Source organism: Athene noctua, chromosome 18 (genome assembly GCF_965140245.1).
Source record: "Athene noctua chromosome 18, bAthNoc1.hap1.1, whole genome shotgun sequence".
Lineage (NCBI taxonomy): Eukaryota > Metazoa > Chordata > Aves > Strigiformes > Strigidae > Athene > Athene noctua.
This window is the reverse complement of record NC_134054.1, coordinates 7079510-7099047: the sequence shown is the minus strand read 5'-3', so window position 1 is coordinate 7099047 and position 19538 is coordinate 7079510. Positions and strand designations below refer to the sequence as shown.

General features: G+C 59.6%; 1 protein-coding gene across 4 annotated transcripts in view; it reads right to left on the bottom strand.

The window, feature by feature from the left end:
* Positions 1-19538, bottom strand: part of CASKIN2 (CASK interacting protein 2) — a 34785-nt gene that overhangs the window by 13856 nt on the left and 1391 nt on the right. For 3 of the 4 annotated variants that reach the window (XM_074921980.1, XM_074921979.1, XM_074921983.1), the window contains exon 2: positions 17748-18452. In XM_074921980.1, the coding sequence (XP_074778081.1) occupies positions 17748-17841 (94 nt within the window). In that variant the 5' untranslated portion in view covers positions 17842-18452. Of the gene's footprint in view, positions 1-5802; positions 5813-17747; positions 18453-19538 lie in introns of those variants that run through there. The other variant, XM_074921984.1, reaches the window with a different exon arrangement.

Sequence of the window (19538 nt, the reverse complement as noted above, 5' to 3'; positions counted from 1 at the left end):
CGAGCCGGCGAGGATTAAGTGCTTTGAAAGGTTTCTGTACTGTTTCCTATGGAAAAATCAAAGTCCGAGAGCTGGGCTCCAAGCCCAGGGTGAAACAGCTACTCAAACCCCACCGAAACGTGGTGGGGTCCTAGGGAAGGAGCCCCCTCTCCTGCAGCTGGGCAGATCTCCAGGGCTGCAGCTCCCTCTCCATCCCCTTCTCATTTCCTCCTCTCCCAGGATCTCTGCCGACCTTGCACGGCAGATCCCACACAAAGCCCTTCTCCACTGCATGGCCCCTCTGCCGGCAAGAGGAGCCGAAGAGGGGGCTGGCTCATTCATCATGCAAATTAATAATTAAAGGAAACCAAGGAATGGTGGGTTCATTACTGCAATTTACAGTGTTTTGTAAACAGCCTAATTAATGCAAAATGGGCTTGTAGTGGCTGCTGGTGAAGGACTCGTGACTCGTTGCCACAGCTGAGGGGATCAGGATGGGATCACCCTAATTACCTCTTCCAGGGGCTGTTTGTCTTCAGAGCAGCAGCAAGCAGCTCCACCATCCCAAAAGCCCTTCCCGAAGGAACCAGCTCCCAAAACCATCACTCATCAGCGCTCCCACTTCTCCCTCCCAGCCCCGTATTGCCCAAGACCCCAGGATCTGAGGTCTCCATCAAGGACAAGCTCTTGCCTCAGTCCCACCAGCCAGGAAAAAAATAACATTTCACTTGTAAACTGGCCACTTCTGGTCCATCGCCTCCCGCTCCCCGAGCAACCCCCCAGCCCTGCTGCCTTTTGATCAGGGTTTATAAACAGGTGTTTTTAAAGGATGCTCTGTGCAGTGGGAAGCAAAGGCCAATGTGGATTTGCTCCCATCAGTTGCAGCTGAAAATTGCCACAGGGTTTTGCTGCTGAAAAAGGCCAGGAAGGAGGAGGAAGAGTCCTTCCCAGGGCAGGAGGGACAGAGCCTGAACTGTGTGAGCTGGGCAGCAGAGCGGGGCCAGGCGATGCCCACTGAGCACAAGCACATCCAAAAGGGGCAGAAACATCCCACAGCCCCCAAGGGCTGGTCCTGGAGTTGAGCAATGCCTGCTATTTGAGGAGGGAGAGTTCACCCCAGAATTCCACTCTGACCCCCTACTACAAGGGGACTGGGCTGGCTGGTGGGGTCCAGTAAGCAGGGCTGGGATGTGGTGGGTGTCCCAGGACACGGTGGGTGTCCCTGCCCGCTCCCTGGCCCCAGGAGGCAGCTGTCAGCATCTGCATGGCAAAATGCCTGTGTCTTTGCTCCTCTCCCCAAGCAACATTCCTCAAATTAGTTCCCTGCTCCAGCAGCCCAGCAAGGTCAAGATGCCAGACAGGACCATGCAGACATGGCGTGGGTGGCTTGGAAAGCAGCAGGTCCCAAAAAGTTGAGAGCAGCACTTTGTATCCACCTTCAGGCAGGAAAGGAAAGAGATTGTCCCTGGTTTGTGGCTGGGTAAATTCCTGCTTAGAGCTCCGGAGGGTTTACAGCCAGGCTGAAAGGTAAAGCATGGGTAGGAAAGGGGCCAGGCACCCTGGCACCATGGGCACAAAGGCACAAGCAAAGGGAAGAAGAGCAGAGGGATGGAGGGGAAAACAGAACACAGCCAGGCAGGTGGGACCCCTTTGCCAGCACTGTCCTGCTGCAAACCTCTGCACCATATGGCACGTGGGGCCAGCAAAGCAACCCCAAAGGCAGCCCTGCCTCAGCGGGGAGCCAGCGCCAGGACAGGGTGAAGCAGTGGGGGAGCACGAGGGCTGCCAAGAGGAAGCCACCAGCCCCCATCATGCTCCTGGGGACACGGTGACAAGAAGGCAGGTGACAGGGTGCTTCTCTGCATCCCTCTTCCTCATTCCATCCCTGTGCTCCTTTTGACTGATTTCCCCAATTTTCTCCCCATTTCTTCAGCTTCTTCGCTCCCTGGCAGTGCCCTGGCAGCTCCAGGCTCCCCAGCCTTTCTCACCCAGATGTTCTGGGGTTCAGCAGAGGCTGGGCAGAGCCGTTCCCAATCCCACAGCTCACTCAGACCAGCTGGTTCAGAGGTGCAGCTCCAGCCCGGACACCGCAGGGCTGGGCAAGGGCTGTGGGACTGGGGTTGATCCATCCACGGCACTGGGATGGGGTGGCCAGACCCTTCCCAGCCGCATCATCACCTCCTTTGGGTTTGCACCAGGGCAGGAGCACCCTCGGGCTTGACCTGCACCCCTGCTCCCTGATGGGAGCACACTCACATCCTGGGAAGATGAACTCAGAAAAATATGGATGCAGCACTGAAATGCAGAAAGCCCTGAAGGGGATATTTCCAGTGGAAAATCCGGCTTGGCGCACCCCAAGGGTTAACTCTGGCTGTGGGTTTCCCCTGCTTGGCTCCAAGGGGTCCTGCCGGGCCCCCACCCTGCTCTGCGCCCCTTCTCCAGCATGTTCGCTGGCGCCTGCCCGGGCAGGATGAGGCTCGGCAGCGCAGGGCCAGGGCTGAGCGAGGCCTCGAGGGAGCCAGTGAGCTTCTGTGTGGCGTCTGGCTGCCAAGCGGCAGGCGGGAAGCACCTCCGGAGCGCTCCGGCAAATTGCTTACAAATGTAGGGCCCGCGCTGCGCCGGACGCGGCTGAGGCGAAGGCAGCGCAGCCTCCTGCCCGCCAGACGGGGCCGAGACCCTCATCCACGGCACGCTCTGGCTCCAGCCCTGGCCAGGGGGAAAGTGCCAGCCCTCGGCCTTTCGGATCCTGGGGAGGGGGCCAGGATGGTGCAGCCCCCCATGGCAGGTTTCCAACCAGCTCCTCCGACCAAGCAGCTGCACCCTGTGCCTCAGTTTCCCTGTGGGGCTGGGCTGCACCCCCACGGTGGGGATGCCAGGCCGGGCTGAGCTCCCCGTGGGGTGTAGGGGGTACCTGGGGAACAGCTGGCCAGGGCAGGCACCTCACCCGCACCGCTGGCAGCCGGCCCAGCACAAACTCGTATTTAGCCCCCTGGGGTGCTCGCCTGGCGCTGGCTGCGTGGAGCCAGGTGTGCCCTCGCCTGGCCTGCCTGGCACCCCTGATGCCAGCACGCCGGGAACCCCGGTCACCTACTGCCCTTCACCGGAGGCCTTGTTCCCACAGGGACACCCCTGGGCTTCACCCTGTGGTCTCAGACTGACATGATCCCTCTGAAAGCGCTGAACTGCTCACCAGGAAGAAGAGACACATGCTTGCCTGGGTTTGGCCCAAGTATCCCATGTCCCCCCCTCACATGTCCCTTGGAGACTCCTGCCCTGGCTCTCACAGGGAAAGTCAGGCTCCAGAAAGCTGTTTTTACTGTAACCCCCCCAATTTTGTCCCCCCAGTGTGGCCACAGCAGAGCTCCTCCATTGCAAGCCCCTGCCTCTGTGCAGGACAGACAGACCTATAACTGAAGAACCACCTTGCCAGAGATACCTTAAAAACCCACACCTTTCTGCTGGACCTGTGCCACAGACCCTTGTCCCTTCCCCTTGCCCTGGGGAATCGCATCCCTGCACCACTGCAGATATCCCTGTGCCATGAGCCCCCCCGCACTGCAGGTCTGAGCATCCCTGTATCATAAGCACCCCTGTGCTGCCAACCAGGAGCATCCCTCGACATCCAGCCTGAGCGTCCCTGCACCATCAGCGTCCCTGCACTGCTGGCCGTGGGTACCCTGCACGCAGGGACGCTTTGTCTGGGCACTGTAAGAACACTGTCCTGCTGCCTTGGGCAGTGGGAGGAGGATGGCGTGCTCTGGGCACACCAAATACATGCACATACCCTCTTGGGAAAATAAACTCCACCTGGGGACTGTTGCCACTAAGCCAATAAACCAGCTGGAGGAGCTCATCAGCTGTGATCCTGCAGAGCACCAGCCATCTCCCATGGTGGTGGCAGCCTCGTGGGGCTGGAGGTGGCAGCTTCACCCAACGTGCCCTGCCCGCCTTGACCTGTGCTGACTCTGTGTACAGGGGATTCCTGCCAGGGTTCAGGAGACACTTGATGTCTTGCCCAAAATCGCAACCCAAAGAGGTGACATCCATCCCTCCTCTGCAGGAATCACCCTTCCCTGTCTCTCCTCCATCCACAGGCACGTCCGCTGCGGCCACCCGCACCCGGCTCCTCCCGGCAAACCGGCTGCTTCAGCTGCAGTTTCCCAATAAGTTCAGAGGAGATCTGCCCGCTTCGATAGGGAAGGAGCTTGGCCACAGAGACATTAAGAAACTCAACCAAAGTTGCCCAGCAAGCTTGGAACGAGGTTGGGTGAGAGCCAAGGGCTCCTGACCCCAGCTGCCTGCCACAGCCACCAGCCCGCACCCCAAACACCGGGCCCAGCGCTGTGCCCAGCTCCCTGGGCAGGCAGGGCCCCCCCTGTTTCCCCTGTGGTTATGGTGGGTGAATTTGGCTGATAGGGTGCCGCCACCCGAGATACCCAGCTAAGCACCCACCCCTGCATCCAAATGCCACGGGTATCCCAATGGCACGGGTGTCCAAATGCCACGGGTGCTTTCCTGCCCGCAAAAGGCGCGTGCCAGGGCTCGAGGCTTCGCAGCGTCCCTGCAAACGGGCTCCCTACCAACGCTGACAAACAGGTCCTCCACCAAGCCAGGCACTGCAGGGTGGGTCCAACCGGGGCAAAGCCACTGGGTTAACTGGCAGGGACAGGGAGGCTGCAATCAGGGAGGGAGATTCCCATCAACACAGGGCAAACAGCAGCGATGGGAGAGCACGACATGGCAGTGAGCCCCTTATCTTTCCCTGCACCAGTGTCTGGCAACTCCTCGAGAAGAATTGGTGTCTTCAGCCCTTGAGAATCCTACCAAACCCAGGTGTGAGACACACCAGACCCAGCCAGGGCTCTGCCTGCTTTGACGCTGCCCAGGCTGCACGACAGCTGTCACACCCAAGCCCTGTTCCTGGTTTTGGCAGCCTGGGTCCAGCTGGGATTACCCCAGCGAGTGCGGCAACCTGCTGGGAGCTGAACTCCCAGCAGCTCCTCACAGCACCCCGAGGACTGGATGCAGCATCCCCGTGCTGTAAGCATCCCCATGCCAAAACAGACTGCTTGTCTCTAACAACAGACTCCACCATTTACCTCTGGCTTGAGTCCCAAATCTTAGGGCTTACAGTCACGGAGAGCCCAAGCTGTCCCTGACACCAAGTTGTCTCTGTCAATGGCATGTCTGAGCCTCCTCTGGCAGCTCTGCCTTCCTCCTCATCTGTGCCTTCTCCTTCTCTAAGGTCTTCTGTCCTACAACATGTTCAGATATGATGGTGGATGATGGTGAAGGCAGGTTGATGGCAGAAGAGTTTGAGAGGTCCAAGGCATCTGCCTTCCTCCCTGGGCTGGGGATCCATGACAGACAAAGGGAAGAATCTGGGGACATGGCAGCAGAAACATGGAGTCAACTGGAGCCTTTTTCCTTCTTTGGGAAAGGCTGGGAGCCTTCTCAGGGAAAATCCAACAATTAAATTTTTTGAAGAGGTTAGCAGTAGGAGGGAGCAGGGGCAGCATCCCTGCACAGCACAGACATTGACTGCCCACCCCCAGCCCAGCCACCCCAGGACACCTGGGCAGACCCCCAATTTCCCCCCACTGCTTCCACCCCACAAGCAAAGCAGGAAAAAACAGGCAGCTTTGTTCAATGCAAAGGCTCCTAGAACAATGAAAGGAAAAGCAGAGTCAGAAACCCCTTTCCCATCCACGCAGCTGGGAAGAAGGTGCAGCTCTTGCCCCCGAGGTCTGACGGCCGCAGTAGGGATAGGAGCAATGCTAAGGGGGGAACAACATCACAGGAATCCTTTGGGGCTGGACTCACCCCTTGCAAAAGCTGAACACTGCTCCTGCTTTGAGTTTCAGGCCCCCAGAAGGATCTCAGCTACGTGGTGGGATGAACAGCACTTGCTCCCCTTCCCCACAATAATCTGGGGGTTTGCCTACTCCAAAGCGATGCACTCCAGCCCAGCTCCCCCAGCAAGGGGGAGCGGTAACGCCCCTTCCCTACGGAGCCAAAATCGCATCCCCCAGCCCCAGCCAGGATGGAAACAGCTGGGAAAGGCTTTGGGTGGGGGAAGCCAGGCGGCTCCTTCAGAGATACAAGGGCTCCTTTCCCAGCTGGCCAGGGAAACGCGTTACCGGGAGGTGAAGTCACCGTCCCTGCTGGGACCTGGCTATTCCGCTCTCCAGGATATGAACTCAGAGGAGCTGTATTTGCCCAGGGAAGAGGTGGAGCCTTTTCCATTTCCCCCATCCTTCCGAAAGGACAGGACACCTCCCGAGCGGGAAGAGATGGGGCGATAGCAGTGGGGGCCGGCGGCCAAGCACAAGCTGTGCCTGCACCCATGGTGCATCACCGGGCACGCTGCAGGGCAAAGGGCCACCCGTGGGCTGCAGGACACGGGGATCAGCAAGGCATCTGGTCCAGCATCAACAACACACCTTGGCTCCTGTTCAACTGGTTCCATACTGGTTTCAACTGGTTCTCGTGGGAGCCGGGAAAGGGGCTGTAGGGCTCTGGTACCCCCCAGGTACCCAGGCAAAGGGGCTGCACCCACAGACACCCTCAGCGCTCTCATTAATGCAATCCAAGCAAATAGTGCATTAATATAATCTGTGGAGGATGCTCAACAGATTGACAAGGGCAGAAATAACACAAAAGGGACTTAGAGAGATTAAGAGAACAAACCCAGGCAGATTCAACCTGGGAAAATTGCAGACTACAGCATCTGGGGAAAAATAATCCGACCGGCAGACAGTCAATGGGAGGAAGAAAGAGGGGAAGCAGGAGGGGGACGGCGAGGGCAGGGAAGGAGCTGCTGGTGAGGAAAACAACCTTGGCAGCCCTGCACGGGGGGATGTCGCCTCCCAGGGTAACATCTTCCGTTGTGTGGCCAGGGCTGTGGACATGGTACAGGCTCACGGGGGACATGAGAGGTTTGGGGGGACATGAGAGGCGAGTGGCAGGTGCCAGCAGCCAAAGGGCTTGCCTTGCCTGGGAAGATTAGGGCAGGTCAGTAAGTCTGGATTTGCTGAGCAACAGTTAATTAGGGAGGGCGGGCAGGGACGCAGCAACCCACCTACACCTGGAGGGTTTTGACGCTCAAGAGGAGCACGTAGCTATTTATTTTATGGTTCTAACAATGAGCCCCAGATAAAAATTAGAACAGCCCAGAGTGGCCAGCAAAACCCCATGAGCTCAAGGAAGTGAAACAAGGATCCAGCCCTCCACTGTAGCTTGGATGGCTGCAGCAAATCATGGAGCTCCCGGAGGTGGCACCGAAGGTTGGGGCTGGGGTACGGGGCTGCCACGGCCCTACAGCCCTCTGTCCCCACCACCGCCAGCCTGGTGCCCGCACGTGGCAGCCAGTTTCTGGGAGCTGCTCCAGCCGGTGCAGCTGGTACTTGAAGCACACGACAACACAGTGGCTGGAAATCCTGCGACATCCTCCCGCTTTGGCCCCAGGGAAGCTGCTGTGTGCCCGGAGCAGGCGCTGCTGGGGCGGACAGAGCAGCTGTCCCCACCCTGGATGCTCTAATCTAGGCAAGGCACACACAGGATGGGAGGGGAGGCACCGGGAGGTGAAGCTGTTCTCTTGAGGTCACCCAGAAGGTCGATGGTTCAAGTGCTGTCACTCCTTTCCAAGGCCCCAGTGACCGGGAACCTAACTTTCCCCAAAGCCCCCCCTCCTCCTGCCAGCAGTCCGTGGGCAATCAATCGTCGGCAGCCGAGGACTAACCTCAGACGGCTGCTGGCGGCTGCGCAGCCGGGGTTTGGAATCACAGGCAGTTAAAAATACCTTGCAGATGCCTTTCCTCAACTCTGACCCTGCGAGCCGGTGCTGCTGCCAGCCCCGCTCAGAGACGTGCCGGCAGGGTCTCCCAGGATGCACACAGCCCAGTCTGTGCGTGGACAGGGCAGACGCTGCCTGGGGACTGGGTTTTCCTCCCTACGAACCAAGGATTTCCAGTCCTGGGGGGCTGCTGCCTCTACCCTCTATTACCAAACTGAAACGAGAGGCTCTTTGCTTCCTACGACCGTCTTCCAGCAAACAATGCGCTGGCTATCTGGCTCTGAACTGCAGCCCGGATCCGAGCAGCTTGAGGAAACCATTTCCTTCCCTCTTGGGCAGAGACAAAACGTGGCCTCCAGCTCCCGCTGATCCCAGGGGATGCTGGCTGGGCCACTGCTCCCGCAGATGCTGTGGTGCTGCAGCCATTCATGGCATCTGCATCGGGGAAGAGCAAGAGGATCTCACCCAGCAGCAGCTGCTCGGCACTCCCAAGCCATGAGGGCTGGGAGGGATCCCTCTCAGGCAACAGCAAGGGTGCAGAGGGCACCCGTCTCTCTTTGCTGCTCCCATCCCCTACCAAAGCAAGTGGGAACAGCCTGGCTGCTCCACGCTGCTGCCAACGAGGAGAGGGATGGATCTGTTCGCAGCAGGCACAGGCCAAGCTCCCTCCTGCCTGGGACAAGCAGCCTGAGAGAGGAACCCGCCGCTGCCCTCTCCGTTCCCTGCCAAGGCTGGGGAGGGCAGCGCGGCTTTGCCTGTGCCCCGTGCGAGGGCTCTTTGCCAGCCAGGTCAGACCCTCCGGCTGCCCGCCCATGTTTCCAGCTTGCTGGGCAGTGCCATGAAGTGGGAGAAGCCGTCGCCAAAGTCCAGCAGAGCTTCTGGCCAGTGGCGCTTTTCTCGTGCCTTGGCTGGAGCGGGATGTTTTAATCCAGCTGTGGCAGTGAAGGATTCCCCCAGGACCCCGGTTATATCACCACGACGTCCTGCACCGCCCTGCGTGTCCCCAGCAGTCACCAATAAACGCCCTTAGCAGCCGGTGGTGCTGTATGTCCCAGGAGAGACATCTCCCCATCCCTGTGGTGGAAGCAGGAACCTGCACCAGCTCCTGCACCCATCTTGCCATCCCTGTGAGGGCCTTGGCGGCTGCTGAGTTATTTCAGGCCTCACGTTCCTGCCCCCCTCCCCTTGTCCCAGCTGCTCCAGGGCCAGCAGGGAGGGCAGCAGGTTCCTCCCATCGCCAAGCCCGGGCGCCAGAGCTGGCTGGCAGCTGCTTGGGGACCAGCTGGGGACAAGGGTGACACAGAGCAGCCCCGTCCCCCCACGTACCATGAGAGGGACAAGGGCTGATTTACAGCAAGGTCAAAGGCATCGGCATCAGAATACAATTGTGATAAGGGGTGGCTGGGTCTGAGGACCTGCAGTCCACGGAATGAGCTCCGGTTGTCCGCTTCCCACGCAGGGATGGGGAAGGGGGTTTGGGGGCAGCACTTCAACACCTCTGAACCCCTAAAGAGCAGGCCACCTTAGCACCAGAGGTAAACTGATGCAAGGGCAGTATTCCCAGCCCCTCACCAAACCAAGGTTCTGCCCAGCTTCCCACATGGGCCCTGCCACCTGCAGGGACAATGCTGTCAGGTCGGCTCCCTCCATCCCATCCTGCTGCCTCGGTGCTCCCCACACCCCGGCCCGACCGAGCGGTGGTGGGATGCAAGCCAAGGCCTGCCCGCTCCCTGGACCCCTGCCGGCAACCCGATCTGTTTACGCCTTTCCAGCGCGGCGGGTGCGTGTCGGGAACGGCCCCGGCAAGCCCGAGTTGGCGGCGGAGGCAGGACGTGGGAGCTGAGCACAGAAACCCCCACCTGCCGCCTTGCAGCATCCCGGGGGGTGTTAGCGGGGAGAAAGAGGGGTATGCACAGGGGGGAAAAGGGTCATCTCACCTCCTTCTGCTCCTTTTTGTAGGAAAAGGCACCCCTCCTTGCACTGTGCCACCCCTCCTGCAGCACCCCACGTCCCCCACCCCGGCCAGGGAATGATGGTAGGTTGCCTCATACCCAGGCCCCCCGGCAGATGGCTTTCCAAGCCGTGCAACCCTGCCCGTAAAGCACTGGGAGAGCAAACCAGTCCTGGAAGCTGCAAGTCCCTTCCCAGCACATGGCTGGCCACACGTCAGGGCTCAGGGGGCTGATGGCCACATGTCCCGTCCCAGTGCCCGAGATGTCCCTGGTGGGGGGCTGAGCAGAGGTGTCCACCTGCACTGCTCCTGGGAGGTGTTCATCCAGGACAATACTCATGGGTGACGCCAACACCCGGTGTAAATTTGGCCCTGCGAAGACACAGGCATTTAGAGTAGGCTGCAGCAAGACAGAGCAGAGCCATGACTTTGGGGGCTCAGAGCTGGACCCTCCCATGTCCACACCAGGTTTGGGGTGGAGGGAATGGAGAAGCAGCTCCAGGGTGTCCATATGCAGCCCAGCACGTGCTGCTAAATATAACCAGTGGGACAGACGTTTCGAGACGGAGTTGCTTGTGCCCCAGCACCACCAAGGAGGAAGCTGAGGGTTTCCCCAAGGCTTGAGCAGCCCTTGGGGTTTGGGGACACAGAGCAGGGTTGGAGGCAGCTTCTCTTCCCCTGCAAGGAGGAACGTTTCCCTCCTTTTTAACCTAGCAGGATTAGCGGGTGCTCGTTTAGGGAAGCCAGGAGGGCTCATGGAGCCTTTCCCACGCACACCAGCCCAACAAAACCAAACCCGAGGTGCTTCAGGCTGACCAGAGCAGCCCGGGCTGCAGCCCAGAGCAATCCCCAGTGCTGTGGCTGTGCTGGCCGGGTTCACCGTGCACCCGTGTCCCCCACGTAGGCAATGATTAGCCGCCAGGGAGGACTCTGGCCCTTTTTGGAGGCTGACAAGGCAAGCAGGGCTCACGTGGCCTTGCCGTGGTGGGGACACATCTGGGGAGGTCCCTGAGGGTCACTCAGGCTGTGAGATGGGCGTCCTGCCCAGGGAGAGAGGACACCCACGGGAGGGGAAGGTCCATGGGGCTCCCAACCCACATCTCCCTGTTGCTATTTGCAACCAATTTGGGTCCAAACAGAAAACCCCCTTCAGGCTTATCCATTCCTGTCCTGGCACACAAAGAAGACAATGCCCCAGATGCACAGCTTGAGGGGGGCAACAAGAGAGCCAGTCAGACCCTGGGACTGATGCTCCAAGGGGGCAAAGAGGGTGGGAGAGCCCGAGCCAGCCCCGCCACCGGCAGCACCTCTGTGCCGGGCACCCAACGGCCCCGCCGTGCTCGCCAACTCCCTTCGCAAGCAGACAGGGTGCCTTACACAACCAGCCGTGCCCACGGCCCAGAACGGTGTTATGAAACCTGGGAGTTTTCACCCCTCATGGCACAGCTGCCCACCCGGGTCGGCCAACACAGGCTCTGACTCCCGGGATGGCACCCGGGGGAGGCTGGGGCGGGGGTCCAAGCACGGCGGTAGCGCCGGGGGCCGCACGCTCTCTGCACAGCCTTGGCTGGGGCCCGGCGGGGGAGCGGCACGCCGGCGCTGGCAGGGCTTGGCGGAAGCGCAGCCGGACGTGTTGCACCAGGCCTGGGATGCTGCGGGAGCTGCATACCTGCTGCGCGCGCAGGTTTTCCCTGCTCCCTTATCTCACCATCGAAGCTGTGCTCAGTCACAGCTCCAGCCTTTCTCCCTGGGGTTGCAAACAGCTGGGGGAGCGTGTGCTCCTACCCCTGGCACAGGCTGCGGCAGCCCCGGGCATCCCATAGGAGGGAGGGATGGTCGAGGGTATCCACCCCTTCCCCAGGAGGGTAAAGATCATCCTGACAGAGCCATTTCCAAGCAGTTTGGGCATCTCCAGACAGGTCTGTGAGTCACCGGGACACCTCGGCAAGGCCTGGGCGATGTTGCAGCCCCAAGGTTCAAGCAGGTCCCTCCCTCTCCATGCCAGGCACGATATTTTGGGGAAGTCAAGATGGGATTTGGGGGGAGCCGAAGTGCTCGCAGCTCCTCCCCACCCCCTCACTTGCTAGAGCAGCCAGAAAAAGGTGGTTTATTGTTATTTAGTTTCTGCCCCTTTCATACTCCTTTGCCGGAGTTTTTGCCAGCGGCGGGCCCCGGGTCTGGCAGGGGGCCAGGCCAGCCGAGGCGCTTTTAAAAACAAAGCAGGGCGCGTGCATGCACACACACACGCACGGCATCCAGCCCCTCTTTTAACTCTTGCCGGGGTGCTACTGCACGCTCCTGGCTGGCTAGAAACCATCTTCCACAGGGGATACTGTTGATTGCCACTGGGATTCAATAATTCTCTCCTCCATTCCCAGGGAAATCTTCCTGCAGCATCAGGATCCTGATGGAGATGTGGCAGGAGTGATGCTGGTGATGCTGTCGTGGCCCACAGGGAGCCACTTGTCCTAAACAGGGACAGTGTTGCAACCCCTTTCTAGGTCACAGCAAGATCTTTGGGCTCAGCAGCCCTGTGGGGGAAGGAGGAGGAGGAAGAGCACAATGTTGTTTGCACCTAAAAGCATCTCCTTTCACACACAGTAGAAAGCCAGGGAGTCCCAGCAGTGCACACTGCATCCCCAAGCCCGCAGGGCTGACTGCCTTTTTGCACAGGTCACTGCCACCCAGAAAGTTTTTATCCACCAGCTCCCTCCTGCCTGCAACCGGCCCTGTACCCTCAGCATGTCCCTGGCCCAGCCCGTGCCAGCAGTGTCCTTGCTGTGTCCCCTCCTGCCCTGCCTGGGCGCAGCCCTGGGGAACACCGTCCCCATTACAGGGCCCGTGAGCCGCCAGCAGCCGGGCACACGCCGTCCCACGGCTCGGTGCTGCCTTCCCTGTCTGCCTTCAAGCTGTCATCATCCAAATTGTCCCGCGTTTCTGGGTCAGACAGCCAAAATGGCCTCCACAGCCCTCGGGATGGGGGAGCTGAGCCCCCTGGTCTGGGCTGAGTCACTGGGAAGTGCCTGAAGGATGGAAATCCCCCTCCTGCCTCCCGCCAGCGACACCACGGATGGCTGCCAGCCTGGGTCTGTCCACGGCTCTGAGGGATCTCTGCACTCCCCTGAGGGATGGCGAGTCCCTGGGATACCCCAGTGCTGCCTGGCTGTCCCCAGGGGACAGCAGCATGGCCTGGTGCAGCCCTGACAGATGCCACACTCATCCTCTTCCACAGAATTAACTCTTTTTTCCCCCACTCTTTTACCCAGGCAGGGAAAAGGCAGCTGCAGGTGGCCCAGGCTGACAGCAAGGAGCCACAGGCTGCCCTGCCAATGGGTTTTCAAAGGCTGGGGACAGAAACACAGACCTGGGACAGGGGGAAGAAGTGGACCTGTGAACACGTGGAGATGGGGTGCAGAGGGGCATGGGGCTGGATGCCCCAAGGAGGCCGTGCCCGCTGGGCCAGGCAATGCCCAGCACAGCCTCCTCCATCTCCCCGTGAGATGCTGTTTGCTCGTGCCTTATCTCTCGCACTCGGCACGGTGACACTTTCCCCAGCTCCGGGCACACCGGTGGCAGCTGGGCCCCCTTCCAAACACAACACCCATTAGAGGCCAGCTTTGAAAAGCAACCGCCTGTTCCCTCCTTTCACCACCGCTGCCCGTGTGAGGCTTTTCCTTGCTGGGGAGAGAGGCAGAAAAAAGGGGGCTAGACTCTGCCATGAGCTGGGACAACCAGGATGCGGGGGGAAAAACCCACAAGCAAACACCAAGCTACCAGAGAAGACCCCCATCCTGGGGAGGCCGGGAGTCACAGGAGGGGGAGGGAGGGGTGGACCCCCCGGTGCCGCACAGCTGCAGCCCTGCCACCATCCATCCCTGCAGCCGCCGAGCTCGCTGGAGCCTTTGAAGCCTCTTTTCTCCCCCTCCGCCCACCGTGGGCTGGTTCAAAAGCAGGTTTCGGCAGGCTGCGGGGCGGTGGGGTCCCCGGCACGGGGCCACCGCCAGCCGGGCTCCCCTGGGCACGGTGCCTCGCCCCACTCCTGGCTCAGTCTCGGCAGAAGAGGGAGTTTTGCCCGTTTCGGCAGAGTTTCTCAGCGTCTCTCTGCAGGCGTGCCCACGGCCTTTCCAAGCCGGCGTGTGGCTGTGGAGCCGGTCCAGCCCGTCAGACCTACAGCACATGGGGAAGAGGAAGGGAGGACACAGCCAAGGACGCTCGGAAACTCAAAGCTTGGGCTTCAAGGGACACGGCCAGGGCCACATGGGCTCAGTGGCAGAGCTGGGTCCAGCTGCCTGCACCGCCTGGGGCAGGACCAGAGTGGGCAGGGTGCCCAGAAATCCCTGCACCACTGCCAGCAGGGAAAGCCATCGGGTGTAACAGAGCCTGAAACGATAAGGATCGTGTCTGAGGCCAGTCCTGGCTCCTCCCCACTGCCAAACCACGTAGAACAGCTGGAGGACCCCAGGCTCAGGACAAACCCCCCTTGCAAGTAGCAGCAAAGAGGAGTACGGTTCTCCCTGGTGAGAGGGGATGGCATGCTCGGCTTGCTGGCTGGCACAAAGGCCCAACCAACATCATTGCAAAACAACCCCCAAACTGCAAAAAGGAGCAACTTCTCCCAAAACTATGGACCCACTGCCACCAAGAAAAGGAAAAAGCCTGGCAGGACACGAAGGGAGGGCGAGTGTTTCTGCAGAGAAGAGGGACACAGAGCGCTGGTGGCAAAGGCTAACAAATCACAGGAGAGGTATTAAACCTCACGCTTCGGGGCTTAAGCTGATATAGCTACTAGGGATTAGGAGGAAATTTAAGGGGGAGGGAGAGAGTGATCCCACATCTGCCTGCTGCAGTCTCGCAGCACGTGGAGTAGCATCGTCCCTCTCTCCTGCTGAGCTGCACGGGCGACAGCAGCATCTGAGGGTCAGGCACTGCTCTTGGGAAAACCTTGCTCTGTTTTGTGCTGCCAGGACGCAGCAATGAGGGGCACCAACCCCGGCGTAGGGATAAAGCCAAGACCCCCTGCAAGCTTTGCTAGTGTTTAACAACTTGCTAGGTCACAGCCCAGACACAGCCGAGTCCCAGGCACCCACCCCTGTCCTTGATATATCCAAGGTCTGGAAAGTCCCAACATAGCTGGTGAAATGGGGCAAGTCACTGGTGAAATGGGGCAAGTGGTTGGCTGAAGCCAGCTGAACCTCCCCAAGGCAGCAGCTGAACCCCGGCAGGGTTTCGCTCCCCGTCCTTGAGAATTTAACACCAGTTTGCTCAGCTGCCGCCCTTTCTTTGCACTTTGCGCACGTTTAAACAAAACCTTCACCACTCCCTTGAGGAAGACAAACAGCAAACCCAGCTCCTGTCACCCTCCATGGCTTCTCCAGTCCCCCAGCTATCACAGGGGCATCACATCCCCGCCAGCATCCCCCATCCCCTATCCCTCAGCCCTGCATGTCCAGGAATGGGGACATCCAAACCTTGCGGGGCACCGTCCAGCTCCAGGAGCCATCACCCCTTCCCAGGGATGAGAGCCGTGGCCTGGGGGAGCTCTGCCTCTCGCCTCCCCTGGGAGCTCCAGCCCCTCGGTGCCACGGCAGCCGCCCCAGCCCGGCCAACTGGCGCATTGTTGGCGAGCGTGGCCAGCCCGGGGACATGATTGATCGCCAGAGAGAAAGGCCAAAGCCGTGACGGGTCGTTTAACAATTTCAATTAAACTCTGCAGCACTCCGACGCAGAGGGGAGGGGAGAGGGAGAGAGAGAGAAGGAAATTAAAAAGCGGGACTTTGCTATTGCTGGGCCGGGGAACCTCAGCAAAGTGTGGCCGGCTCGGGCAGGAGCAGCCCGGCTCTCCCGGAGGAGACCCCCTCCCTGGCTGCAGAAGTGACCACGGCGTCATCCCAATGTCCCCTTCCCGCAGGCAGGACGCCCGTCCTCACCCGCCCTTCCCCTCCCGCTCCTGCTCCCAAAACTTTTTCCCTGCCCGCCCCACCGCCTTATAATAATAGGTGCTGTGACCCACTTGTACGGCAGCGCTTACGCGGGGAGGAGGGCTGTGCACGGTGAATATTAAACAACGTGTCCCTGAAGTTCCCGCTGCCGGGACTGGCGCTTGATTTTTGCTTACGTGCAATGACTTTTTTAGGCACAGGAAGCCCCAGAGGGCTGATCACAGCGACCGAGCTCCCAATCCACTGAGACAGCAGAAGGACTCTTAGAGGGATTTTGTTTAAAAAAAATAAAAAAAAAAAAAATCAGCATCTCAGCCTGTCATATGGAAAAGGCGTTTTAATGAGAGGCAAATGCTCAGCTCACATGGCTTCGGCAAGAAGGAACCGTAAGGGATGGGGAGCAGAGATGCCCTCTGTGCTGGGGATGAGTCTCTGGGACCAGGCAAGTCTCCACAGCAGGTCCCAGGAGCCCCACCAAGAGCTTGCAGCACGGGTTCAGGATTTTTGCCCCCCCCCCTCCTTCTAAAGAAATAAAATGAAAATAAACAGAGGAGCTGCTGACACCGCTGCAGCGGGGGAGTTAAACACACATGTTCATGTGGGTGCCCCACGGCTGAAGGGAGGGGAAGACACCAGAGAGAAAATGCAGACGGGGTTTAACTGGGAGAGAGTTACTGGAGGGGACTGGAGAAAACAAGTGTAATTCCACCCCTCCGGGTGTGCAGGAGGAGGAGAGCCATGGGCACCCCAGCCCGCCCACACTGTCCAGCCACGGGACACCAGCTCAGGGGAATGGGGCTGTGTCAGCCAGCGGGACGCTCACATCCTGACATTATTTATTGCCTTGGGGGTGTCCTTCAACCTGCCTGCGCAGGCAAACCTCTCTCGCTCCAGCTCCGGGACCCCGTCCCGAAGTGCAGAGGCAATAGCACCTGGTCCCTTCACCCAGGGAGGGGGCACCAGGCACCCCTTGTTCTTGGGAGGAGGTGGCCCCCAGCCCTCCTGTAGGCCTGGCAGTTGGGGTTTTCAGTTTTGGCCCCAATCAAAGCTTTCCAGTTGCTGACCCAGGGGAATCGATCCCCTTCTCACATTCATAATTCTCAGCCTAACTCATGTTTCTCAGCACCAGTCGCTGCCCCCTGAGCCACTCCCAAGAAGCATTAAAGCTTCTTCTCCTGCCTGAGTTTTTCCTCTCCCTCCCCAGGACAGTTTTTTCCCCCTCCAGCTTTCCCACACACACCCACAAGACCCTCCACGACGAGCATCCCTGGCAGGGAGTCCCACACCCCCATCGCAGAGCAGCTCTCGCAGCCCGGGCAGGCACCATGTGCCTTCCCCTGGCCACACACCACACCGAGAGTCCTTTTATTTACTTTTCCTAATTTCCTACTCTTGGTAGCTCACAAGAAGGGACCAGGAGCTCAGCTCTCTACAAGGGCACTGTGGCACTGGCCACAATCTGCTCCACCACCTCTGCCCCCTCCCCATCTCCTCCAGACGCCGTGCGGTGCCTGCAGGACCCCACTGCCCTTGGAGACCCCCGTGAGCCTGCTGCTTGCTCCGAGACATGCTTGATGCTGACCTTTCCGGGAGCACATGCAAGAAAACAACCCTGCTGAAGGGTTAAACATTACCAGACTGAAATTCAAGGCTTGACGATTGGTTCCAGTTGACTGGCTGGGATGATAATTTTTCACAAGATAAATACAGCCAGGAGTGAATGGCAATCGCTAAAGACCCTTTGTAGCAGCATCCCCCCACCCAAGCAGCTTCGCTTCCCCCCGCCACTGCTGTTCTGCTGTCTCCCTTCACCACCACCACCCACTCAGTGGCCCACACTTCAGGGCCCCGAGCCCGAGGGGAACCCCAGCCCACGCTGGAGGATTGTTTACAGCCCAGTCATTCATCCGCATGGGCTGCGCTTGTGCTCCCACCTCCCACCCTCGTGCGCTGGGGGTTCAGAGCCAGCACTTGCACCCCGGCTTGGATGGCCCTGAGCCCGCTGCTGGGACTCGTGCTCCGGGACAGGCAGCGGTGCCCAGCCAGGGAGAGGGAGCCCACAGCTCTACACCCAGGTACTCACTGCTCTTGGATGCCTTGATCTTGGCCACCAGTTTCTGCACGCTGGGTACGTCCCCGTTCTTCACGGCCTGGATCAGCTCCTGCTCTCGCCCCATCGCAGACAGGTGGGAGCAGCGGCAGTACGGAAGGCAGAGACCCTCGGATCCTGGTGGTTTATAAAGCCATAGGAATAAGCCCGTAATTCCTCAAAACACACTTTGATGGGAGATGAAATCCAGTAAGAAAGATGCTTTACAATCCCCTGGGACATAAAAACCAGACGGAAGAAGTCTCTGTTAAGGGCAGAATCTGAGTCGGGAGGAGCAGGATCCGGATGGAGTTTGGTTGGAGAACATGCGATCAATTAAAAGGAGAAATAGTTCAGCGCTCGAGGACAGGCTCCTGGCAGCACCAGGACTCTGTGAGACAAAGCCAGGCGGCTCGGGGCAGGGCGGCCAGTGCAGTCGGCATCAGGATGCCCTCAGCCTCTCACAGCACTCCCAGCGCCGGAGGTGTCGTGCTTTGCTCCCCTCGCCAGGCTCTGCTGCGCTGATGAGTTCCTAATTCTTCCCAAAGGGATTATGGGCTCGTCGCCATCTGGAAGTTATAGATCCTCCCTCTCTGGTGCTCATTAGCCCCTTCGTTTCGGCATTCCTCTTGGCGACAGCACTGCAGCCACACTGGGGAGCCCCACGCACGGCCAAGCCCCGGCACGGCAGCCCAGGACCTGTGGAGGGGAAGAGCAGAGTCAGCCCTCGAAGGCCATTTACCTCCTGGCTCCATCGCGACAGTGTTTGTATCCACACCGAAGAACGAATACTTTGACTATATTTAGTCCTGGCGGGACTTGGCTCATCCTCGTGTTAAACAGAGAGGGAAAAACCTGCAGAGGAAACCTCCTGAGGGTGCTGTTGGGGAGGTGGGTAAGGAGCAGGATGGTGGCACAGCTCTTTCCCTGTCCCTCCAGCATCACACAGGCCATCCCCTCCCTAAAGGCAGCACACGGGGCTCAGAGCACTGCGGTGTCTCCCCTCTCTCTTCCCAGTGGCAGTGCCCAAGGGATGGAGCTGGGGAGGTTTAGCCCAAATCCTCTGTAGCCCACAGAAGTGGGTCAGCTTGCCCAGCACTCTTCCCCTCCCATGCAGGGATGAGCCCTCACCCTCTGCATTACCCAGTGAAGCTCAGTGCCCTGGGATGCAAGATGCTCTTTAACCAGTGCATGAGCTCTCTCTGGCCTAAGTGAGGAGCTGGGTGTAATTCAGCAGCACAACCATGCTCAGGAGAACAGGATCAAGCCCATGCCCTGGCCAGGTAGGGTACTCCAGAGAGGTCACAGGGTCCCACAGTAACGGTTCACACCTCCCAACCCCGTGCTCTCCTGCTGCCCTCGGGCTGCCCAAACTGGGTGGTGAGAAAACCCCTCCGGTTCAGGGCCGTGCATCTGGCAGGCTGCTCCGACACCTGGGGAGGAGCGTGGTGCAGGAGAGCAGAGAGCACACGCCGTGCCAGCTGCAAGGCCATCACCGGATCACCCTGCAACTCCCCCTGTGCTGAGCCGGGCCAGATAGGACTCAGCTCTGCCTCCCCCAGCCACGGCTCAGGCTACCATCTCCCTTCCCATCACGCTCGTCCTCAGCCATTTATGTAATAGCGGGTGTCGCTTCCTCTGAGCAATCGAGGTCACTCTTTTGGTGATGGAAACCATGGGGGGGAGAAGGCAACAGCGGGAAGAGGGGTCCTGCCTGCGTTGGGGGAGGCAAAACCAGACGGGGCATCCCACGGTGCAGTGTTGCTCAGCCCACCCACGGTAAAG